General features: G+C 33.0%; 1 protein-coding gene across 5 annotated transcripts in view; it reads right to left on the minus strand.

Moving 5' to 3' along the window:
- Positions 1 to 5,203: 5,203 nt before the first annotated feature.
- The window catches only part of LOC111508491 (ankyrin repeat and sterile alpha motif domain-containing protein 1B), a 122,137-nt gene continuing 99,758 nt past the window's right edge, over positions 5,204 to 27,582 (minus strand). For all 5 annotated transcript variants that reach the window (XM_074170044.1, XM_074170042.1, XM_074170040.1 and 2 more), the window contains 6 exons: positions 22,657 to 23,120; positions 13,804 to 14,181; positions 12,684 to 12,929; positions 12,478 to 12,630; positions 12,205 to 12,336; positions 5,204 to 10,908 (listed from right to left, as the gene is read on the minus strand). In XM_074170044.1, coding sequence (XP_074026145.1) covers positions 10,600 to 10,908; positions 12,205 to 12,336; positions 12,478 to 12,630; positions 12,684 to 12,929; positions 13,804 to 14,181; positions 22,657 to 23,120 — 1,682 coding nt within the window. In that variant the 3' untranslated portion in view covers positions 5,204 to 10,599. The remainder of the gene's footprint in view (positions 10,909 to 12,204; positions 12,337 to 12,477; positions 12,631 to 12,683; positions 12,930 to 13,803; positions 14,182 to 22,656; positions 23,121 to 27,582) is intronic.

Consider the following 27,582-nt stretch of genomic DNA (forward strand, 5'->3'; position numbering starts at 1 on the left):
AAATGACCTGAAGGAGAGACTGGAAATTGTACACCAATTTACCATATTCAAATTACAGATTTCCAGCGAAAGGATTAGTATAAGATTTGACAAAAAGTCGCTGCCGGCGAGCTTTAAGGAGGGCGATGGTGTGTGGCTCTACCAACCCCAACGTCGGAAAGGTTTGTGTCCCAAATTGCAGAGACCATGGCAAGGACCTTACTTGGTAACCAAAAAAAATAAACGATCTGGTATACAGAATCCAATTCTCACCCAGAAGCAAGCCTAAAGTTGTCCACATAGAGAGTCGTAATGTCCCGTCTTGGAATGTTGTTCGGGACGAATAACCTCAGGGAAGGGGGTAGTGTTGGAAATCATGCCCTGAAGAAAATAACGCCAGCCGCCACTGGAACTTTCCCACGCCTCCGATTGCCAAATATAAACACGATTCACTCGCCTATCGAAACAGTCAAGTGGAAGTGACAGTGCGGTAATCGGAACGATCTAGTAATGCGATAGGCATTTGAATAATAGTTGATATTTCAGGTAAAGTATTTTGTTATGTTGATAGTGAAATGAAGTTGAGTTTGATTATTGTTCACTGTAGTCACTTATCGGTAAACCCACGGTAAAAATACGTTGAAATCGATATTCATCAAGTGCTGGCCAATTCCATCAGAATTTATTCTTTCATCAGAAAATTTTCAACAAACCAAGCCTTCAAATATCTAAAATATTTTTCATTCATGAAAATCAACTTTTTTGAGATACTGATGCTCAACTCTCAACAATATAAGAAGTGTAATATTGTAAATCAATAGTTATGATTTGAAACATAAAGTAATCAACAATCGCTACACACGAATTTATTGAGAAAGGCAGATTTTCTTCTATCTATTTGAACATTCCACCAGAGTCACTTACAATTACTTTACAATATTTTATATTGAATGGTTGCGATTCAGATTTCATAGAAATATCAATAGATTTCAAACCGTGAACTAGAAAGATCTATGAAGTAAAATTTGTAGATTCATGACTTTATTCATAGTGGACTAAATTTCGAGAGCTAAGTCGCTTAGTTCGTGAGATAAAAAAACTGGCGTAGAACCAGACCAGACTTAGTCCATTTCTTCAAGTAGATGGTAGTGCATACGAAATCACTTTTTACGACATTTTTTAGTGGTCGGGAACTTTTAAGTTTCAAAAAAACTCATAAAAATGGATTTTTACGTAAAACATGTTTTTTTTCCGTCTCCACCGCTATATCTCTCAAAATAATCGTGCTATCAACCTGATTTTTTTTCTTTAAATTGAAGAGGATACAATAGCGCTTCTAACGATGTACATCATGATTATAGAATATTTCAATTAAGTTTGTTGTAATGATAGAAAATTTAATTTTCATATTCTTGTGAATGTAATTTATAGCAATCGATAAACTTTTTTATATTTCAAAATTTGTACATATAATATGAGAACAAAATGAAGCCAAAGAATGAGGGAAGTTTTTGGAAAAAAAATGTTTCATCATATACTCATGTATCTAGACAATGATTTTTTCAAAACGGGCTAAAATTGCATTCGCGGGGGCCCGACTCTCTCGTTTCCCATTTCAATGCCTGCCGCCGACTACAGCTGATCCGTTTATATGTCATAAGAAGTAGGACTCTGATGGGATGTTATTTATTACCTTCCATTGTTTTCGTTTCAAGTTATTGTACAATGCTAGTGGTAATTCTTTATCAATCATCGTTTCAAACTAAGTACCATCTTTCAGTTTGGTTAGTGAACAATTTTGATTGGGACCAAAAACATAATAAAAATGTACAGAACAGTTTTTATTTCTCTGTTAACAAATATAAATATTGGTAATCTACATCAAAAGTGTTCGAATTCATTATCATCTCCACTATCCTCCTCAAAATCTTTGATGATATTGCTACAAAAACGACATTTACACTCGTCACAACATTTAAGGCCTTCTTTGAAACAACCACATTTTCGGGTATCACAATTTTTATCAGAACAATAAATACTCAGTGACTGTCTCACAAAATCAAGAATTGATTTATCGCTTGAAAATATTGGGATCCAAGCGTCATTAGTTAAAGTCCATCCTGAACCATCAATATCCATGAATGGTGTTTCAGTGTTGCTGCTGTACCATATTCTAAGTTGATACATACACCTGTAATTCAAATGACCAATTTATATATTATTATCATCTCATTGCATAGCATTAGACGACAAGAATTCTCTGCATAAATATCTGTTTCGACAAGAATAGAATTTAGTCCACCATCGGCCAAAATGTAGCCTATACTTGCAATAAATGCCATTGTTAGGTGCATTCCACCAAGTTGTAAGGTTACTTTACCAGAAAATTCTGGAGGATTGTTCCACAGTATCTCACGAGCCGTAAAATAAATTGATAAGTCAGCAGTTATCATGCACCATATGATCCTGATTTAATTTTTCCGCTAACTGTACTAGCCTTAGCATTGCAGTGAAAATTGTATCGAAATCTGTAGGAGGAGCATTTAAAAATGGGAGGTATGAAATTGTTGAGAGTGGAATATTATTATGAGACAAAATATTTTGAAAATCGCTCCACCCCATGAAGGAATACTCATTCTGGAGAAATTTCAACAATCGCCAAGACATATTAATCTTTGTGAAATGAATTGAATTTTTCCGAATTATTATTGGAAATTCGAATTCAGAAGGTACAGGACGAGTTTTAGGCTTAACATATTTTTCAATTTTTTCTAAACTTATATCAGTTTCTTCTTTGCTTAGAGCTGATGAGCCTTCTTTGATTCTTTCTCTTATTAGTTGTGAAAACTGTTTTTCTTGAAAAACAACCATAGCCATTGCATGTGTTGTACGTTTTTCAACGAAAGTTTCTTCGTTCAAGTCGAAATTATCAATACTTGCTCGAATGTAATTATTCTTCTCATTCGAAACTTGTCCTAGAAATTTGGGTACATATACATCTTCCCTGTCATCAGTTTCTTGTTTTGCTGACGAAGTTACTTGACGGACTTCGTTATATGAACAAGTAAGTCCAAGTGAGGAAAGCGTATCTAAAATGTGTTTGCTTTGAATGTGGTGATACAGATGCAAATCCAGACCGACATGAAACGAATTTCTTCTATGACACTTGTCGAAAAGCCCCAATATAATATTGCTTGGAATCGCTGCCAATTCACTTGTTTTCCCATATTGGGGAGAGTAATATTCGCCTGAACATCACTACTACATGTTGAAGAGTCAGCTGATTCTTCGGGTGAGTTTGCAGATATATTAGAAGCCGCCTCCTTATTTTTGTGACAATTTATGTTCCTTTTGGATATGTAGTGACTATAACATGACTTATGATATTTCGCATCAAAGGCGAATAAATCTTCAAAGCCACTCAGTTTGGATATCATATGGATGTCATTCCTATCCCTTGCAGCCTTCATAATATTATTATAAGTAGCTTTACCACTGCCTGAAAAGGTTTTGTATTCATTATGCAATAAAACGAAAAAAAATATCCATAAAATAATTTCAAAGTTGATATTCATGTTTTCTTTATAGCTATAAATTGGAACTACATATTATCCTTGATTATTATATCATTACCTGTTTGGACGGATACCAATCCTTTCTTTTTTTTTGTTCCACTGCTGTTGCAGTTAAGGCACATTTTTCTGATATCAAATGTTTGTGATTTAAACCGAGTTCCAGAATAATTTGATGGTCCGGCGGCATTGTCCGATTGTAAAATACTATGTACATTTTGGGAACTTGTGAAAGATTTACAGCAGTCTAAATGATATTTTAGTTTTAGGTCACCATTTAAAATATTATTTTTCTGCGACAGAATTTCTCTCGAACGATTGTCTTGCCTCTTTTCAGCACTAGCTATTAGTGATAACAAACCTTGTACTCTGGGTCTCTGTACCACAGATTTGTCATCATCACACACAAATTTTTCACAAATAACACACTTAATTCTTTCAGTGAAATTGTAAGAATAATATTTCTATTTTTTACGCCCGCAGCATAGATACTGTGCTGAATGCCGCAAATTTTGAACTAATTCAGCTTCAGCCTCGTCTTACGTGTCTCCTTTGGCGCGTGTCGATGTGTATATGGAGCGCGCGAGGAAGCGCGCTATTAAAAAAAATCACTGTTGCCAAACTATCCATATTGGGGAAAAACTAATCAATTCAAAAATGTCTACCATATGTGTGCTTCATTTGGTTCGCTATATGTATATAAAAATTTCCTCAAATAAAAAAGTTTTTCGATTGGTGCAAATAATGATACATATATATATTGAATTCCATGATTTCATGATTTTTATAAAATGAAAGAAAAAAATTTTGTAGAGTCCATCGGTACTGTTGGAAGCGCTATTGTATTTACTTCTATTGACAAAAAAATCACCCCGATAGCTTCATTAATTCTGCAGATATGACGGTGGAAAGAAAAAATAACAGATTTTATCTGAAATATTTTTTTTTCAGTTTTTTTCTGTTAAGAAAGTTTTAGACCACTAAAAAATGTCGTAAAATACGATTTTGTATTCCTTATGACATGCTTAATAAAACCTGCCATGTCTGATCTGGTTCTACGCCAAAAAAAAAAAACGAAACGATAGGGTCTCGAAATTACTCCACTATTAGCCTCTAACAAAATAATCTTCCACTAATTTCATTTGGCTTTTCTGAGTCAAATGAACTTCTCTGGAATAATCATGGAATATAAAACACTTCACAATCTTTTCGTAAATGAAATTTACGAAAAATGAATTTGCTAACTTGAATTTGAAAACATAAATTTCTCCAAAAACGAACCAAGAAAAAAAATTATGTCACTGAAACAATTATCCTCAATAATAAAATAAAGAAATATCAAACTGATTCATTCGCAATTATTAGTGCCAGCAATCGACTTGAGAAGATGAATGCGACACTTTTTAATTTCAAACTTAGCTTTGAAATTAAAAAGTGTTAAAATTTGTTTTTTTTAGATTAGCTCTTGATCTTCCGCTATTTACGATTGAATTTTTTTAAATATTCAATTTCTGGAATTCTTTTTTCAATCAACTCTTTCGATCATTTCGATACACATGTTTTATTTCATTCGTGTCTGTACTCTTCCAGGTCATATTCAGCTCTATCTTACCTGGGATTTTGAAACCCATTTGAAAATAAGTAAAAGACAGTTTCTTTCAATCATTTATTCAAATATCAGAATGATAAAAAACTATAACAACTTATGAAAAACAATACAGAAAAATCACAATGAAACAACAAAATATGCAACTACATCGAGTTCAAAAGTAAAAGTACATATCTGTGCGGATTCAACATCAATTTGGCTTTCGTAGAATTATATATTTGAAATTTCGTAACATGTAGAGCTAAAGATTTTTTCAATACAATTCACCGAGTCAAAAAACTCAAGCATTTGATGCCTTAAATTGTCATTTTTTTTTAATATAATTTATGAATATACGATATACTGATTTCCACATCGAAAAAGATGATAAACCCTGCTAAACATCATTTTTAAAGCTTTCTATATCATACCTAAGAATGTATATACAATATATAAAGAACTATTAATTTTACAAAATGGAAGAATTTCATGTAAGTGACGAAGATTCGAGTGTTTGGTGAGAACTGCAAAATAGTGACACATAAAATTATTACACAATATTGCTCCCCTTAATATATTAAAGTAGATTTGAGCAACTTCATGAAAAAAGCTAACACCTAAAGTACTGAAAAAATAAAATACCACAAGTTATTTGTGGGATAAATTCCTAGGGTAGTATAAGAAAAATGTTCGTTCAAGATGTTTGTAATACCGCTAGCTCTCAAAATTATTTTGGCAGTCATTTCGAATTCATCTTATTTATATTTTCTCATATTCACAATATACATGTAATCTTTTGAAATATTCAGTATCATATACGGAAATCATTTATTTATAGAAATTTATAGAAACTATAAACTATAGTTATCAATAAAAATTCACAGAAACTTTCTAGTTTTTCTCAATAAAAAATTTAATTTTCCTGAAAATTAATCCTTCAAAAACCTTTATGCTTTATATCAAATGAAATTATGTGTAGGTTATGTGTGATGTTGATGTTTTTCGAAAAATCACATGCATATTGTTTATATATGAATGCGAACGGGATATAGTGAAAATCACTGGCATTACTATTAACCAGTGACAAATATTATAATATAATGCTTTCTAATAAAGGAATAACATCCAAAAATATATATGAAATTATAATAAATAAATCTGTTTGAAGGTCACACTAACACAGTTATAAATATAAAAGGTAGAACTGACACATCTAACGTAGAACAAATTCAATACTTCTATGAAGAGAGTGTTTCAGTTCTGGTGGGAGATGTAGAAAGTGTTTTCATTGGACTTTATATAGAATTCACACACAACAGTTTACAAATCGCATTATGTGGTTTTCACAATTAAGTAGTTTCATCGGACGTATGAAATATAATATTCAGTACACTATTTCAACATTAGACACTGTAAACTGTTATGAGAGAAATCTCAAGAGAATGTATTATTGAAAACGTTTTTAGAGTGAATACCAATTCCATCAAAAATATCATAAACTACTTTATCGTCGACTAGTACAACGATGGTACGGTAACGAATATCAAAATAATTAATCCGACACTTTGTGGAATCTGTGCCGCGAAATGACACATTTGTGTCTTAAAATAAGCAAACGAAACTTCCTCTGTAACTATTTAAGATTGAAGCCATAATTTTGAGATGCTAAAAATAAGTGGCTCTTCATTGCTTCTATATTTCTGTCGAAGCGAAATTGAAGTAGCCTCGGTTGAAATTTCATAAAAAAAATTATGTCGACGATAAACTAGCAAATAAAATTTGTAACGAAGCTTGATTTTAGCATTCATGAAATTAGTACAGACACGATAATCTTCTGCATTACAAATGAACTTCATAATATACTATTATATAAATACTACTACTTAATACTTTATTGAACCCTTTGTTAGAATTTTTTAAAGTTTATGAAATAGTAAAAAACTAATAAATCATTATCCTTGAGATGTTCCTCAGAAGAAATTGAATAATCTTCGAATAATCAAACTTGATAGGTAGAATTGTAACTTCAGGCTTAAAATGAATTTATTGAAAACCACCTTTCCTCATCAGAACAGAAAATACTGTCTCTCAACGCAGGTTTTCCTAATGAAGTTAGCATAATCACAATATGAATGAAATTCATCCTACACCTGAATTAAAGTTTTATAAAAATCTGATCGATAATAAGGGTTAGGTTATGTTAGGGTATATCAGGTTATATATCAATGACTACCTGATTATGATAACGAATATTTACTTGGTTTCTACATGTAATTATTCTATGAAAAAATAAAACGAACTGTTTAGGATGGGACTTCAGTCACTGTTCATAGATATAATTCCATATTTTTCGATTTCTATATTCTCGAAAGCATCTAAAAACTATTTGTCATGTACCAGTTCGAACAATATTAAACATATTTTATTTATTATGTGGCCCTTCTTTAAAGTCAGTTGAAACGAACATGACAAACGACTTTCAGATGCCTTTAAAAGTTTAGAAATCGAAAAATGTGAAATAAGAAAAAAATAGGCCGATGTTTACTGTTTTACCCAATAATTATAGGTTAAAAGCAGGTAAATATAAAAAAATTAGTTATCATCATCAAAAAGTCATTAATAAATAAATAGGTAGGAAATTACAATAATATAAATAACTTACACTGATAATTCATCTTTTTAACTCCGTTTGAAGAGCATCATTACCAAAGGAAATTAATTGGTCAAACTTCTGTAAATTATCTGAGTCAGTTTAAGGATTTCAGGCATCTACTGGTGATACTGACTTGGTAAGCGAAAAGCGCATCAAGAGACAGGCATTTGTTCAGGTGAGGGAGAAGTGTTTTCAATCGATTCAAACATCCACTATGTTTCAAAGTACCTACGTCGCGTTTATATTGGATTTTTATAATAATCATTTCGGTAAATTCAGTGAGTGATAACTTCGATCAATTCAAAGAAACTTTTTCATTGAATTGGTCGAAGTTATTGTTACTGTTTATCCATATATATCGCCGTTTGAATTGAATTTTTCATGAGTATATCAACGTTATATCGAGAGATCAAATACTAACCCCCTTGGCCATTTTTATAATTTTCCACTATTTATCTCTGCCATCAAAATGATATAGTCATTCGAAAAAGTAGTAGTTTTTATGATCTGATAACATAATTTTGATGATTATCTACCTTAATGCATAAAACCAATAAATTAGACCTATTCAACCGACTGAAATGGATAGTAGGCAAGTGCTGCTATTCAACATAAATCCTAAAATTTGCATTTTGAAAGTAAGATTGTTGAATTTATATTATCGTTTCCTTTTTTTGTGCATGGTCACCACATGTATGCCTTGTACACTAAGCTCAATCGATATAAATGCGTTCAATCCGAATTATATTTGAAGCAGATGCTCGTTCTACATTACACACTCATTTGTTTGGCAACATTTCGGATTTGAAAACATTTCAATCGATTTCACTTGGGGCACTTGGAACATGATGACTTTTAATTATTTTCCACAATGACACGTTGAAACAATTGAAGGCTAGATAGAATTATTAGAGTTTCAGAGCGATTACATATAGTAAACCTGTTTAACAGATTAAAATGAACATTAATCGGTGCAAAAACTTTTACACATTATGAAACTAGAGTGCATAATATTTCAATAGTCTCAGATGAGTTTCCAATTTCATGTCACGTTGAAATATTAGAAGTATTTACCTTTGTTCACATGAAGCGCTGATTCAACCAATATCTGGAAAAGCAAAGGTGGTGCGATATGATTACCAAGCCAAAGCTTCTATCGACACAAAAAGGAACATTTTTTGATGATATCCTACGCAATTGTAGTTATTACTGATGATACTAACTTGGTTAGCGAAACACGCGTCGTTGAGAGACAGTATTTTTGTTCTGGTATGGAAAAAGTGTATTCGATAGGTATCCCAGAGGGATATCTGTGGAGGTCATGGAGTCTTCATATTTCATCTCTTTCTCTTCCCCCTCTTTCCTTTTTTCTTGATACATGCTTTAGATATCTTTATGAAATTATTCAGATTGGATTCAATCACTACTATAAAGGCGAACTTCAAAAAACTCCTCGGAAATATTTTCATTGAATGATCCCAGAAAAACGGTATATGAAACTAGTACTGAAGGTTCGTTGGTTTTCTCAACTTTCTATTCACTTATATTTTTTACATTATCGGAAATTGTCGACACACACACAAAAAGAAGTAGACATCTGTTTTAATGAAATAGTGTGACACCCGATCCGGCTGAAGTGCATTCGTTTCAACCTCAGAGTGTGACTCCAACATGAAGTAGCACCTACTTGGTTCAGCCTCATATTAGTACCAGAGTATCTGTCATTTACACTTACCAACTAGAACATATTATACGCCATAGAAATACATTTGGAATACAAACGGGGAATATAATTTTTAAACTCCAATTAGATGAGTCAGAATTACTCAGAAAGGAATTCTCATATCTAGGCTGAGTGGTGAATCCCCAATGAGTAAAATTCAATCCCGATTCATGTGATAAAAAATTTCCAATTCAAAAAATCGAATATAATTGTGGGAGTAACTTTACAAAAATAATAAAATCAATGACCAAGGGCCTAAATGAATAAAACAGTTCATAACCAGAAATTCATAACATGCTCTGAAACCTGTCTCAATTTGTTAATAAATTAGCCAATAATCCAACAAAGCCCCATAACCTTACTACTGACTCGAGTAATCAAGGGCTTTATAACAATGGAATACCAGAACCGTCAACTCGAGCTATAGTAAGAAAAGGGTATGTATCAATTTGGCGATGAATTTGTCGGGATAAAATTACTTCGAAAAGTACTGAAGAATTGTACCTACACACATCCAGTACATTTTGCTAGGTAAGTGGAATTTTTCGTATGGCGAATTATTTTTATGTAGTTCAAATTGTTAGTATGCGGGTGTGACACACCCAAGTTTTCGATTGAACAGAAAGAATTTGTGTAATTGATGACTTGTTTATTTTGTGGAAATTCAAGATCACATCAATTAAGTGAATGAAACCCCTTTTGTCTAATTTCCATTAGTTCTTTTATTTTTACGACCAGTTTCGGGTTGTATTCCATTATCAAGTATGAAACGTAACTAGTTAATTTCTAGAACAGAAAGAGTCTCAATTTGGGCAGAAAGTCGAAGTGAAAAATCTAACTTTAAAACTTCAAATTTATGGAAAATACAATATTTCGGTATAACTCGCGATTCGTTAACTTATGAATATGACTTCAGTCTGACGTCACGTAGCAAGAATTCGACGCACCAACAAATATCGCAGTGATACACTGCCTCCACATCGAACAACGTTACAAACTGTTCAGATTAAGCATTGAAAAATCTAAAACCGATCAGTTTTAATGGCAGAGACAACGCGGAAATACAAAAAAATTATTCTTATAGCTACCCTTGCAGATCAACACTCAGTTCCGTCGGGGTCCGCGGCACCGCCGTCTCAACTACTGGTTCGGCGGCGATCGATAGCGTTAAGGGTTTCATTTTGAGAGGGTGGCCGTTGAGTTTGACGTCGGCGGTACGCGTCGTGTCCTTGAAATCCCGACTGTTGGACGATACCGCCCCGGGACTGACCGCCGGCCTGTGGTCACCGCGGTTGCCGCCCTTGCCCTTGCTCGTCACTTGGTCTCTGAGGGCCATTTGGTAGGCGAGTTCGAAAGCTTGACCGAGAGTCAGAATGATGTCTATCGCTTGCTCCTGGAAGGTGTGAGATGCAACCTTTCAATTATCATTATTATTTTCAGTTCATGGAGAGAGATGCAAACATAAAGTACGGTAAAATATTAGACCAGCGCAAGCCTGTTAGAATGGCTTAAAATAGAAAAAATGAATTGAAGTCGATTCAAAGTACGATGAATGAAATGGGTGAATTACAGTGATGAAAAATGGTTTTTGAAAATTTCCGCTAAACCAAGACCTATTATTCAAAGCGAATGTTGCTAGTAATGTGAATATGTAGGTACAATTTTTGTATAGATTATTTTTTCACACAAGAAAAAGTTTTTCGAGAAAAATCAAAATACCGTGTTTTATTTATTTTTAATTCTTGTTTTCTGGGGTACTCAGTCAATTTTTTTCATGTATATATGTATTGATACGAAAAATGTGGGAATCTCCCAAAAAAAGGAAGAAAGTAACCAATTTGAAAAAGTTAACTCTATACAAAGATGTAACTTTCAGAAACAAACTGGAAGAAAAAGCCCTCTCGAAACAGGTTATTTCATATAAACATCGAATTACAGGAAAGAAAAATAATTTCAAAACATTTTTTCATATGAACACTGAATTGTACAAAACCAACTTTTCTCTATACAAGTTGGTATTCGAAATATTCGTTATGAAATAGAATCAGATATCATTCACAGGATTCCTTCACAATATAATGAATGTATCTCATTAGCCATGTGCTGAAACCAGTTTTTTTTTCAGTTAATAGCAATGTATTTTTATTTTCTATTATGGAATGTCAGATAATGTGAAAGGAAAATAACATTGCAATAAAAAATTGTCGAAAAATACAAATCAATGAATAAAAAACATTTTAATTTTCCTTATATTTTCTGACAAATTTTCCTTCCTTTCAGAGTCAACATAAGAATGAGATGTAAAACAAAATATTGTGAAACAAAAAGATGTGTTTTTACTAACTTTATGAAGAAATAAATAATTTTCGGGGGACAAATTTCAAAAGAATGATTTTAGATTGTATGAAAAAACAGTTTCTGCAAAATATGTATACCTACAACTTCTAGATTCAAGGTAATTCCATTAAGTGTAAAAGTGAATATTTTGATGAAAATTAATAAAACGAATCCTGAACAAATCGAAAAATGTCAAAAGTGTTCCACTTATTTAATTATAAGTCATCCCCTAGCATCGTGGTAAATAATAAAAGCAGTACCTACCAAGTTCCGCCATTCAATTTACTCAATAGTGTGTATAACAGTGAAATACTTGGTACTTTTCGAATATGAAACTCTTGAAGGTACTTACGGAAGAAACTCCTTGAAAAACATGGCAGTAAAATGCTTCGCAGTCCTTGGTAATATAAGCAAAAAATGACTGCTTATCATTATCCTGGCAGACACAGTTCATATTCTTAATCTCGTGTTCGCAGATTATTTTCTGAGAATTAGAAATACAAATGCGGATCAATGTAACTTTATTTGAATATTTAATTATATTTAATTAAGAAATAATATTACTGTAGTACCTAATGAATATTACTACAGTGGCATCACAAAAAAATAAAAAATGAAGAATTACCTGCTCTGTAGGATTTATGAACTTGACTCCTCTATAAGAAATAGACAAACATATTTCCTCACTGGGATGGTCCTTCGCTTTTATGACTTTCTGAATTGATTTCTTAGTTGACTCCGTCCCCTTGAATTCTTTAATCAGTGTCGATCCCAAATACTAAAACAAAATAATTCAGAAGACTGATTCCAGTAAAGGTTTCGTGAAGTTACATTCGCCGAATACTTCACATAGCCCGTTATCAGGAGTATGGGTTGGTGACGCCATTGAGATTTTATAGAATTAGCGCCTCCCACGTAGATTTCCGATGGAGATTTTTTTTCGGGTTCAGGGTTTTTCTTCACAGGCGGTTGGGGTGCTGGTCTTGACTTTTTATGTCTATGTCTGATGGTCCCTGTGTTGCTGTTGACTGAGTTAGCTGACGGCGATGGCAGTTCTGGCACAGGTTGGTTGGTTTTCTGGACAGTGTGCATTACAACATTGGTAAGAATTCGACAATTAACCTGAGTACCGACATGATACCAAATGTAGCGGATGAAACAAGTGACTTCAAAAAAGTCACTTGTTAATTAAGGAAAGATTGTTCAAAAAGGAGCTTGGGAAGTGATTAACATGTTACATGACAAAAAACACTTTAAACTGAGTCATTCTCAAAATAATGAATGGGTGTACTGGAAGTGAAATGTTTTTTCTCTGATGTTTGATATTTTCTTTCCATTGAATGTTACAGATAGATATCGAGTGATTCCACGTTCATTTCAGAATAATAGAGTTTTTTCAAGGCCCTCCGTTTTATGAGTAACCCAGCCGAATACCATTTACAAGATCTATGACAAATCGTGAAAAGAATTCGATGTCTGGATTCTGAAGCCATCTAGAAAGCAGTGGGTAAATGAATACAGTATACTATTTTTTTTCGAAACCCAACTTTCATGGTGTGAAAATATGGGGTTATTTAAATTTTAATTGTCGATTATATTCTTTTTCAAGTAATTTGTAATCATATCACAGAGATTCAACGTTGGGTGGCATGTTTATCTTATTAAGAGAGTGTTACTGATATTGAAAAAACAAAATAAATGATCTCATGTTCATTTTATGAGCTGATTCTGATGAAATATTAATAAATAATTGAAACTTTCCTGAATTTCCCGATAATGTTAGCAATGTGGAGAATTTTTTATAGTTTCAGTTTTACGTAATGAATAACATATTTTAGTTCGAAGATATGTCAATATCACAATGAATATTTTGATTATTCGATTAAGAAAGTCTGTTGCATTCACTTGATAAACGCCAATGAAAAATATTTAATTTAACGAATTAACTTACCAGAAAGCTGATATCCCTTATTTCTTCAAGTTTTGGTCCTGCAACGATATGTTCTCCGCTACTGACGCTCGCCAAAATCCGTTTCCTATGGCCAATTTTCTCGATATCCAATACTGCCGACAATTCCACATCCCATATCCTTTTCACCCTCTCCATGTCGTGATACAAATGTTTCACAAAGGTTTCATAATACTGTTCCAGGTTTATTTTCTTTAGCCAGAGTTTGACTATGTTTTGTTCGTTATTATTGTTACAAAGGCTCGGTGGGTTGTCATTTATTTTTACCGGGAGATGCTTTATGGAATCTAGTAGTATTTGTCTTTCCAGCTCGCTGGAAATTCCCATTTCTTTCAGGTCGTTCTCTTCTATTACACCGTTCTGGAAATAACCAATATTTCCAGAATATTCCAGTAAACAATCTTGCAAGGTAGAGCTGTTCTTTGATGGATATCAAACAAAATTTAAGGTGTTTGAAAGTAATTTGCAATATTTTTTGTTGAATGTTGAGAGTTTGGAATAATACCTACTGTCTACGATTGAATATTCGAATCTGCTAATATTATAAATGCGAATGTAAGTTTGTTTATCACGGTTACACGCAAAAACTACTCATCCGATCATCATGGAATTTTCTACACATGCTCTTGGAGGTATTAGAAGTAACGTAGGATACAAATAATTTTTATGTAAGATAAAAAAAATGAAAATTGTTATTTTTTGTTACAGTAAAACATATTTTAACATTTGTTGCTGCAATTCAATGAAGCATATTTGAAATTTTCGAAACTTCATCGTATGTAATAATTTTTAAAAATTGATAATCCCAGCCAAGCATTAAAATATAGTTCTCATATTGATTCATTTCTATTGTACTGAGACTCATTTAATGGCACATATGCGAGCGAAGCTAGTATTTCATATTTGCGATAATATTCGAAAAATATATGCCATATAGTTCGAATGAACAGAAAAGTACGTTTCTAATCAAGTGATATTTTTTAAATTTCATGAACAATGAAGAATTAATATTACTGGAGTTTTAGCCCAACACCAAACCGTTATTTTAACACATCGACACGTGTTTCGATCACCAAGTGATCATTTTCAAGAAGATGTTTGAATTTAATCTTCCTCTTGAAGATGATCACTTAGTAATCAAAACACGTGTCGAGGTGTTGAAATAACGATTTGGTGTTGGGATAAAACTCCAGTAAAAACTCAGTAGAGATTGTGCTTTCGTTACTCTGTATTTACATTTTGAACTTTCTGTTGAACCAGTATTATCTCCTATTGATAACCTTAGTTTTGAACCACGTAGTATTATTTTGAAGGATCAAAAAATGCTTTGCTTTCAATGCGTTCTCTTTGCTGTTGTTTGAGAGCCGTCTGATATGTTCATTTCTTCCAAGTCTCTGGAAAACACTGTAAATGGACTTATGGCGTTTTTCAATTTTTCATGACATGTATTCTAACAATTCTCCTCCCTATATTATCTGTACAGGTCCCTCGATGTTTGTCATATTTATCTGGACATAGTTTGGATTGTCATCAGTTGCTTATTGCATAAGCTGTCATGTCTTTTGCATTGTCTACAGCAAAAGTTTTAGTTGAACAACTTTATTTTGTTCAGTTCGGTTAGCCTCTCGATGGACAGTGTCCAGTGAGAAGCCCTGTAATTATTTCGACCCGATCCTCAGTTCTCTTCTTGGACGGCTCCTTTTTGAATATATTTTGTGTTCCTGGGTACATTTTTCCAGTATTTTTTTTATTTATATCCTCCAGTCAGCTGTATGTATATACAGGGTGATTCAAAGATACGTGTGGACGATAGCTACTTTCATATAAGAGATACAGATTTTTTTTAAAGAAAGAATTGTTTATATTATTGAAAGCTACATTCTGAATATACAGGGCAGACCCAATCTATCGTTTCCAAATAGAATACCGTATATATTTTCACACGATTGAATTATTTGGATATAACGCTTTTTTATAATATGAGGATGTACGGGTACATACATTGGATCCAAAAAAAGTGTCTACACCCAGTATTTCAATATCGATTTTTCGGAATAACTCCATTTTTTCACTCGAAGATGGTGCATTTTCCTCTGTTATGTAGTAATTCATTGAATGACGTTTTATTTTCTATATAGGGTCAACCAAAATATTGGGAATCACTTTTTCTAAATTGTTTTCAGTGGTACTCTCTGTGGATAATATTACATCCAGAAAGTCCAAAGTGTAGGGTTTGGCTACTTTCTTTCCACAAGAAGTGTATCTAATTTCAAAAATTGAATAGTTCAGTATGTTAGTATCAACTTTTGGGAAGAAAATTTTTGGCTTTCTACTACTCCATCTGTACAAAAAAATAGGGGTTTTTTTAGAAAGCCAAAAAAATTTTCTTTCCCAAAAATTAATCACTCCTAAAAATATAACCCCTTCAATTCAGTTAGTATTAACATACTGAAAACAAAAGAAAACTTGTTGTATTAATCGAGCGAGCGATCGATCTTTATCAAGAAGTTATTGAAGTTTCAAATGATTTTTGTGAACACGTGGTAATGACGTCATTTCAGGCATTTAAGGGTTTCACTACTTCATATCTTTCGTGAAGATATCCGTTTCTCTGAAAAACATTATAATAAGGGAATAAAAGTAAAAACAGGTAAGAAAAGAAGACAATTTGAAAAGGCGATTGTAACAGAAGGTATTTGAATAATCTTCCATTTTCAACTATACTATAATTTCAAAATAGTAAGCACTAAATTCTCAAAAACGACTGACATTTTTGACTTAATTTGTCTCTTTCAGTGGCGTACGGAAATTATACTAGGCAATTAGGGAAATATGAGGATACATTATAAAGAATCAATACCTTGGCAGCAATGCTTTCGATTTAATACAATAATATTTGGAATTATTTACCTACCATTACGGAACTATGTATACATCTACAGTTTTTATTTAAACCTCAATCAATATTGACTTTATGATAGATAACGATATGCCTCTGTTATTCTCTTTTTCATATCTTCGACGTATAGACTACTCCCTTAACATATCCCCAGAGAAAAAATCCACGGGCTTAGTATCTAGAAAACCTTCCTGGCCAATGAATGAGTTCACTTTTTCATACTCATTTATTCCATCTGTGTAAGAAATTTGTCACTTGATTGTGTTGAGGAACACCGTCATGTTGGAAATATAACCTTTGATATCGATTGGTTTTTCTTCCAATAAATTCCGTAAATCCTTCGTAGCAAATTTCTATACATTTGTTCATTCAGTAACTTGTCAAAAAAATGTGGTCCAGTGACTTGATATCTAAATACTTATTAACCATTTATTTCGAAAATTGTTTTTTCAATCCAATGAGGATTCTCCATCAAATGCCATTCCTTGCGAAACAAATTCAACATATTTTCGCAGCAGTTAACTCTAGTTTCATAATCCATTCGATGTAATTCAATTTGCTATGAATGAGTTTTCATTTATATTTTGTAGTGTCCGGTTCATTAATGTATGATTTACGTCCAGAATCAGCTCTTTTGCAATATCTCTGATACTAATGTGAGGATTCATAACAGCTAATTTATATTACTTATTCAATTCACAACTTGCTTCTTCAAATATTTCTCCAATCCTCCGAAAACTCTCTGGTCGTATTGACGTTGAATCTGGATGTATAGCCGCATGTATTCATTGAACATTTTCTGGTGTTATTCGGAATGATCGATTTTGAGATGTGTTGAAAGAACCCATTTTTGAAAATTAATGACACTATAACTTCTGAACCACTCGGTATGAGCCCACATAACTCCATATTTTTGAGAGGCGACCCATCGAAATAATACAACCGCGTAAACATTTATAGGGTATTATATTTGAAAGTCTGGTCTGCCTCATATTTATTAGTGGCGTGGTATATTATTAATTATTTTCAGACCATATAGTTTTCATTTATCTCTACAACTTTTTTCCGAAACATTTTTTGTATCTCCAATAGAAAGTCAGCTTTCATATTATTGTGCTTTCTTGATCGCCAATACGAACCTTCTACAGATTTTTTGATTTTAACTATATTGGACCACCAAAATGTAGAAACAGATCATGAAAAACAAGAAATGAAGCAAAAAAACGACTAATCAAATGAGGAAGGAGCATATATCCACTCATTCTTGGAATTTTAAATAATAGCTGAAAATTCGGGTAAAAGGAGGTTGACTTGAAAAAACAACACTCTTTTTGATATATCATTCAGTATGTCATCGAAATGACATGCTTTAGATCGAAACTGCATAAAAATACTAAATGTGGTATACTCTTGGATTGTGAGTTTATCGCTTTATCAATATCTGTAATAAAAAAGACAGGTCCGTATTTAAAAAAAAGTTGGTGGCCATGTTGACACAAAATGTTTTATCGAATATTCATTATCACATCGTCATAGTACATTTAGAATACAATAATATTTTCTTTTTCCATTTTTTGATATTCTCCGAAATAACAATTTCATTCAAAAAAACGAAAAATTGCATTTTTGGTTTTCCCCGTATAACTCAAAAAGGGCAAGAGTCCCGGTAAAATTTTTTCGACTATAGTATTGTTCCCGATGACAGTTAACTTTTTTCCAATCTAATCTTTAGTTAGTTTGGCTCGACTTCGTGCTTCACAAACAGAATATAAAAAGTTTATACGACTCAGCTAATTATAAAAGCTAGAACTGTGACCTCTGGCGTAGGAAAATTCGAAAGCACTTCTCGAAAACCAGAACTGCAACACTCTTCTTAAAACGCGTTTCACCAACCGACTTGTCCTAAAATTAAAAACAGAGGGTGCATCTTTCGTTACAACCAACTGATCTTCAGCCTTTCCCGTTTCGGTAAAAGTTCACATTTATTTATTGTATCATTCTGGGAATAAAGACCTATTATTATTATTGAGTTCAAGAGATCAAGTAGACTAATTCAATAACTGATTGGATTTCAATGTAGTATTGTAGTATTACATGTGAGTGGAAGTCTCTAACAGGTTTTTCATTGTTAGTAGAAAGGCTTCTAATTTAATCTAATTTATACTAGGTTGAAAAGCACAAACCTACACTTTTGGTTGACGAGAAAAATGTTAATCAATAACTTATATCAGTATCCCCCGTCTTGGAAAACAATAAATATACCATTCAGTTTTCTCTCGCTGAATCGTTTTCTTTTCAAACTTCCTCGACAAATGTCAAAGGATATTTGAAATATCAAATGTGTTCTAGATAAAATTATTTTCACTATTTGGTAGAATAGATATTGCCATACGCAAAAAATTGTAATAATTATCAATGTATGATATTCACTCTAAATTGTATTGACAACGTTTCAGTGACAATGTCCTATATCCTTTAGTATTAGACTGGACTTGGAGTGGTTAATAACCCTACTCTCGTTTTTGGAAGTAACTTCAAATTATTCAGTTCACTTACTCGTCAACTTGATGTGAGGATGACGGCCTCTGGCAAAAAACTACAGTAGTTTGTGCGAAGTTGGCGAAGGAAGCACCTAAGCAGAGTCGTGTGAATGGCTTTTAGAAGCGGAAAAAGGAACTCATTGCCTAAATAGTTAATTATTTACCAAAATCCATAGTGGATTATATAAAAACTCTCATCATTAATTGAACGAACAAATTGGTAGAACAATGTTTACATATACTCAGAATGTTTAACCTTACGTTCAGTTACGACATTCAAACACTTCAATGGTTAAATATTTTTTTTCTTTTCTTTTTGTATTTTCTAGTCTTATATCTTTTTATGGAAACTTTGATGGTAGATATTGAATTTATAACAATTCAAGATAATGACAAAATGATTAAGGCTTTCGAGGCCGAGGTTTTCAGTGTCACTATTTTCCGTGTTTGAAGGCCGCGTGAATTCAAGATCTTGCCGCAAACTCTTCTATTTTGACACTTCCGTTATACATTTCGTTGTTGAACACTTTAAAGTGTTGAATAGAACTGGCCAATACTTGGTGAAAATCCATATTAAAACTAATTAATACAGTTTATTGAGTGATTTTCACTATAAAAGGTTATATAAAAACCGCGATACGAGTTTCGCTATACAATAGCTTTCTCAAGCGTTAATAATGAGTTACTTCTAAATTACAACTATTTTATACTCAACATATTACCTACTTGTTTGCCTACTTTCTAATGAATGAATCTACCTGAAAAGGTCAGGTATGAATTAATGAACTATATGAATGAATTAAATTCCGAAAATACCCTAAAAATACTTAACTTTTTTTACCTGGAAAAAAACAGATTTGATAATGGCCAATTATTCAGTTCAGTTTGATCGTTCATAAAATATTGAGAGTTTTTAAAAATGTTTATTTCCATACTCTCCAACGGGTTAAGTTTTAAACTTCTCTTCTGGAAATGAAGGGGCTTGAATTCATTATTGAACTCATGTTCCTGTTTTTTTTTTGAAAGTATTCCTAAAAGTGAATCAAGTCAGTTCTAGGGACACCACAGATGATGAGTAAAAACAGATGATAACATGAACTTTCAAGACAACTGGGCAACTTTCCATTTGGTGTGTTTACAAAAATTATATTTTCTATTGAGATCAATGCAGTTTGCTTTGCAGCTCGCCACTCTCAACAAAAATGTAAACGTTAGTTATAAAATTTCGGTTTATTTATTTGCGGTATATATTTTGGATATAGTACTCATCATGTTTTCATGGCCGAAATATCAAAATTTGAAAAAAAAAAACAACCACCTAAAATATAATTTCCAATAATGATGACGACTAGTTGGTTTATAAATATATTTTTCACTATATATCGGCTTATTTACTGAAGAAGCATGAAAATTCATTCATTTCACGTCACTTATTGTTTGCATGCTCACATTAACGTAAAAAATGCCACAGTGAAATACAGACAATCTGCACTATCATTTCAAATTTGTTCTGTATGATACTGCCAAATACGCATAAAAAAACGAAACACTTCTCTCTGAACGTGAACATTGAATTAGCGTTGGGAGTGGAAAATAGTACGATTATGCATAGTCCGACTATATCAGTTTTGGTTGTTGTTGTTGAAATCAATAGTATTAGAAGTGTTCAAACATTGCATTAGTGATCTGGCTGAGATATAAAACAGCGATCCCCGGTATTACCATTTGATTTATCCCTTTAATTTCAACAAATTTTGCAAAATTCCCCAATTATGAAGAATGCTGAATATTTGTTAACGACCCGTAAAAAAATCGCAGCGTGAAAACAGATTCTACTGTAGAATATTAAAAAAATTAATGAATAAACTCTCTTGCCTTGATACCTGAACTTCTTCGAGAATGAACTTAAAAAAAATAAAAAGATTACAAAATGAAAGAGAAGAAAAAAAAATTTGTATAGACTTGCCTGAATATGATAATTTCCCATCAATGGGCATTTAGGTTTATTTTGAGAAATGCAATATTCTTCTTAACATGCGTTTCACCAATCAAGTTGGCGTCTTCAGGAGATGAACTTTTCAGTTTTATGGAGAGAGTTGATTTTTCAATGTTTATAAATACACTCCTGAAGAAACTGTTCAATTCGTTATGTTTGTACTATTACATTCTTCTTTGTCAGTTTATTTGGTTTTGAAAGTGAAAACATCAATTACTGTTATTATTAATGTTTCAATTATTCAGGATATCAAATTTTCTTCTCATGACAGTGATGATTTTTTCTTGGACTAAAAATAATCATTGGAGAGGTTGCTCTACTTTCAAATCTTTTCAGAATACAAAACGAAGATTTCACTCTTTTTCTTCAGGTTTCTTTCATTTATTTTCAATAGGACATTACTTTTGTCTTCAAATTCATACCTAACGTATATTTCCTTGTGACTTTTTCGATATGAATACTTTTGTTGAATGAAACTATTCTGATCAAAGATTATATTTGTTTAAGTTATTTTTTAATTTCAATCAGTTCATGAACTACTTCTGCAAATCTATGATAATTTCATTTGTACCTATACTTTTGTCAAGTGCACTGAACTACTGTAAAAATTATGAGTTTGAAAAATAATCATCACTATCACTAATAAAATAATGCCTATGTAATTAAAGTATGTTGTTATAAATACTGATAAATTTCTGTTAACATTCCTTTCATGGACTTCTGTAAAGGCAAATCAGTTTTTTACTAGCTGTCAGAACTGCCATATCTAATTTTATTTACTTTTTTCACTGACCGTTTCGGTTTCACTTCCTGGAAATCATTCAACATAGAACAAGTGAATTACCAAAATACAACACTATCATTACCGATACAATCTTCATCAGAGCCATTCTTCGATATTATATTGAATAAGCAAGTTCCTAAATTGAACTAACGATTATTAACTGCAGAACCTGAGCATTATTCATTTCGACAATAATTTATATAATATTTACTAAAGAATGTATTCGTTTTTTTAATCTTATCCGCTGTCAAGTTGGCAAGTTGACTTATATAAAAAGATATATTAACTGTCATAACGATGCAGTTCATAAACGACATTGTCTTTAAAATATGACAAAGTGCATCCAAAACAAAAAACGACCATTACTGTCACATTTAATGAAAAAAGCAAGCAAGAATGACTACACTTTACTGTGATAACATAATCATGGACTATTTACTGCCTTCAATTTTATGTCTCTATATTTCTAGATTAATTCAATGGTAACAGTGGTGACAGGGATTTCATTTCAAACTTCCATTCTCATGTTTGCGAATTAGCTCTACTTGTCGACGTACAAGTATACTTTGTCCAACTACCTATTTTCGTTTATCGCCCTAAACAATTCGCAACTTACCAGAAAGTTCAGATCATCGAATCCATTAGTCATGAACAGTCCGACGTAGTCCCCCATCCCCAAACCCTGCAGCCACTTCTCCACCGTGGAGACGGAATCTGCGGATTTAGTCAAACTGTTTTGCGAACAACTTATCGTCATTAGCCTACTTTGGAACTCCTTTTCCAACTCGGCTACGAAAACGGATTCGCGCACTATGCCAGTTCCAAAGGACGCCATTATCTCTTGGATTTTGGCCCATTCCTCCTGTTCGTCGAAAGGGCTAAGAGCTGATACGCGTTCCCTGTTTTCCTTGTTATCGAATTCCTTCTCAGAGCTGGAAGATTTCTCGTTATCGCTTTTAATTCCTTCGCAGTTGCCGCTATCGTAGACGCGTTTCAGTTTTTTCAGCGTTTTGGGACGTTGAGCGGGGGTGTTGGGGTTGATATTCTCGAGAACTTTAGTCGTTGAACCTTTAATGAGGCCTGAAAATATGGGAAAGGAACACATGAAACATGAGTAGTGAGACGCGAAAGAAGTTCTATTTTCTCATTGTGCCTGATGATTCACACTTGATGAAAGTGGCTCATATTTACTATTTTTATGTTGTTGAAATTATCAATCACAAAATGTGCAGAATAAATATACTGAGTTGAGTTGATTAAACAAATATGACCTAGCCTTTCACTCATTTCATCTACATTCATGACTAGGGCATAGTTCACTTGTCACAAATAAAAAGGACTGTGATGAACACTATCAAATGATGGACAATTACTCGAAATCAATTCTCGCTAATAACTCTAGGTCCTTTCCTGCTTTCTATCAGTTGAATTGGTAAATACATTTCTCCTTTCGAAGACGCCATCTCTGGTAGCAACAGTGAACTCAGTCCTCGAATATTGAAGATAAACGAGGCTCCTCAAGGAGGTCAGTTGCAGAGCCAAGATTTGACATCAACTGCCGACGGGATTTGTTATCTGTCTGTGGCGGGTATTGTGGCTGCCTGGTAGTGAATCATAAATGTGTGGTGTCTAGATTATAGTTTTCAACTGCTTTCACCGCTAGGCAACTAATTGAAAACTAGAATCTACACACAACACATTTATGATTCAATACCAGACAGCACTGTTTCGACCCCCCACAGACCTCGTCAGTGGTGCTAGGTTATACCACGAATGCGTTTTTGGACTCAACTGTCCTCAACAGAAAAGCCTGAGTAAATGAAGTCGATAGCATCCTCCTTTATAAAAAACCCGAAACAACATAATATGTGAAAAAATTGATATACAATTTTACTTATATCAAAAGTTCCTGGTGTACTTCAAAGTTTCGACAAGAAACATTTGTATTATCTCCTCATCAGCAAAATTTTGGATAACTTGGACGTGAAAAGTGAGCCTAACATTTTTGTTCAGGAAACCGGTGGAAGTTGTTAGGGATATATCTGAAAGAGCTAGTGTTCTTCCTATATTCATCAAATTCTAAACTGTTGTCGCGTCGTTTCATATAACAAGAGCATCTAGTAACGGTAGCCCATCGTCATTTTCAATCTCATACGTGAATTTAATTTTTGAGGATCTGTCGTTTGGAATAGAAATAATGGTAAATGTGTCGTTCACATACAGGATTTGAGTCTCTTCTCTTGCTTCTATTTCAAATTTGCTCGTGATCAGAAGAAAGACAATGAGTTTTCCAATGTTGTACCCTTGTGCTGTTTGTAAAAAAGTGGTTGAATTGAAAGCCATTACGTTTCTTGTATGTTAGATGTGTATGAACTGGCTGTACTCTTCAACAAATGATGCCTTAAATATTCGATGGTTTCTATTACCAATACAATATACTTGGGAACAACGAATATACATCAGACAATACTGAAATCACCCAATTTTGAAAACTTATAATTTTTATTTTCCTGATATTTTTGAATTAGCTGAGACAAATGGTCGTATCTTCTCGCTTTGTTGCGTATTTTTGGGATTGAAAGGGAAAATTCTGGAAATTATGAAATGAGTTTGTGAGGAATGCGACGAGTGGATTATAAAAACCACTTCAAAAGTTACGTTCTACATTTGATTTCCAAGACTAGATGAGTTTAGTGACTAGTTTTTGTGTGCCGGAAAAGAATTTTATTCAAATATAATGGTTACTCACTTTCGAATCTCCTCTTAAATCGGTTTCACATATTTCAAGTGAAATATAATACAAATATCATGCTGAATATTATCGAAATCGATATCCTACTCACTAATAAAAACTGTCTGGAACTGTTTCCTATTGGGAAAATAACATATCCCTCATATGAGAATGAAACACTAGTAATTGTCACAAATATCCACTTATTTAATGATTACAAATAGTGACATAACACTGAGTATATCAATGACAAACAAATAAAATGTTCTCATTTATTTTTACTTATATCTACTAAACTATTTCTTGGGGGTAAATACTCAGTAATCAGGTTTCCTTTTTATTTGTAGCAAATACTTTGCTTTGGATGTGGCAAGGTGAGAGATAATAGCAGCAATCCAAGTAGTGCATCTGACCACTTGAAGTGTGTTTCTCAAGCGTTCAAAAAAGTCAGTATGTTTGTATTTCAATATTTTTTTCAACATCTTTGTACTCCTCAAGAATCCAGCCACTCGGGTATGCTAGTACCAAATAATTCAGAGAAACAGTAATGCATTAAACTATGACTTCAAAAACTTTAGCTAATATACAAATCTTTCTTCCTTCAAAAATATTTACGGCCATCTAAATATTCCGATGGGAATTTTGTAAAATTAAATTTTACTTGTATGAAAATTTTATGTATTCAACTTATGTTTGAATTAAGATAATCTGAGCGCATTCCATTTGTTGTATTTTTCTAACACTCCACACTGGTTACTCCCTATTGGTAATGAAGTAGAAATGAGGTATTGTTGTTCATGAAAATGAACATGTAATTTATTTCACAAAAGTTCATAATGATAAAAAATACTTCTATCATAGTTCATATTCTTTCATCACACTCAAATAGCATATTCCTGGTTTATAAACCGGCCTTTTGAAGGATCTTAGGCCATTGCTCTTCTCTGCGCACCAATTACCTTTTGAAAATATTTCAATGAGCACTAATATCCTGAAGTAACTCCTAATTGTAGAAAATTTGGATGACTGTTCGAAACTTTCTGTCAAAAATGAGTGTTTGAGGTTATTATAAATTATTTCGTCCTGTTCATACCGTAACGGAAATAGGTTCCTCCTACATGATTTATTATATGAAAATAAGAAATATATGAGAGATTAAGTGAAAAAAAATATATAAAAAGGTTGAAGAACTTCCACAGTAAGGAAGATAAAATTCAAAATATCAATAAAAACTCAACAAAAATTTGTAGGTGGGGTTATTCAGTTATTTTTCACATTAATCACCTACCAAAAATCTGGAAAATTGAATTACAGAGAAATTAATTTTTTCTCAGTTTGTACACCAGACATTAGTAATAGTACTGGAAGAAATCAATCACTTGATACACTACATTATATCATATGAAAGAGTATCAATACTTTCAATCTATCAGGTTTCCAGAAAAAAATACCGGTTTTCAACTCCTTATGAATACCTTCTGAATATAGCTTATTTGAATGTTGTGTAACGTGAAATGAGAAGTCAAATGTACCTACTGTAACAATGATTTGTATATTAAACAACATCTAGAAGGATTTTGCCATCTTGCTCGTGAATTTTTCTGAGCAAATTAACTAAAAGAATAATTTGTTCAGGCCAGTCTTAAATTACCTACACTGCAGGTTAATGGACTGACACCTATTCCACCTGACCCACGAAGGGCGTTGGATTATATCCAACAGGTGTCAGTGCAGCAATCTTCACATAAGTGTTTCCTGCATTTGCTGTTGATGATAAAACTGCTGGAATTACAGGAACGGGCACACTTGCAGACCGGTTTCGGGCTATTTGGCGTCTCGTCAGTGCAAGGTAGTGGCCATCATCGACCTAAAGTTGATGATATTCCATAATTGAAAATTGAATTCCTTGCTCCTCTAATGAAGGTGCGTATTCACCAAAAAAGCGAGCACGAGCGAACAAGAGTGAACGAGCATTCTGCATCAATACTCGTCTGGTGAGTACGTGCTAGCGAGCGAGCGAACGTATGTTTGTTCGCGTTCAGAAAAGATCGAGAAGGCGGTACATCAAAAGGTGCTCGCACAAAGTAGATGGATCAACTACGACTACGAGCTTGAAGATATTCGCTCTGGTGTGGACGAGACATCAATATGTCGAGCAAACACGAGCGAACATGAGCGAACACGAGCAAACATACACGATTGCTCGCTCATGCTTGCTTATTTAGTAAATACGCACCTTAACCGAACTTAAGCGAACGACAAACAACAAATTTGTCATCGCTGCATCTGGTAAACGACCGCATATCCAAAATTCGCCTAATTCCTCGCATAAAGAACAAAAAACCTTCACATATATTCAGTGGGCATATTTGAAGACTGGCTGTAAATAAAATTATCTGGAAGGCCAAATAGCTCCAAATAAGTGTGCAAGTGTGCAAGTATGCCCGTTCCTGTAATTGAAAATCGATTCCAGAAGTTGTATCGCCAACAGCATATGCAGAAATAGTCTGGGACACAAGATCTGTTTTTTAAAACTTCTGTCCAAGGGCACAAATTATGATCCAGGAATCATTCGATTCGCAATTACCTCTAGCAACCCTTTGAAAAATTTCAAGAGGGGCTCGAAAAAATTGCAAAAGTTATAAACAATTTAGTGAAAAAAATGGGGTTTGGTTTTTTGCAAATATCTCAAAAAATATTAATAATATCCGAAATTTGAAAAAAGATCCTTGAAGAGGAGGACATTTCCTGAAAAATCCTACCTCCCGGAACTTTATCACCAATATTTATAATTTCAATTCAGAGGCAAAA

This window comes from Leptinotarsa decemlineata, unplaced genomic scaffold (genome assembly GCF_025532065.1).
Source record: "Leptinotarsa decemlineata unplaced genomic scaffold, Ldec_3_MD MMD2_P_RNA_scaffold_6, whole genome shotgun sequence".
Taxonomy (NCBI): domain Eukaryota; kingdom Metazoa; phylum Arthropoda; class Insecta; order Coleoptera; family Chrysomelidae; genus Leptinotarsa; species Leptinotarsa decemlineata.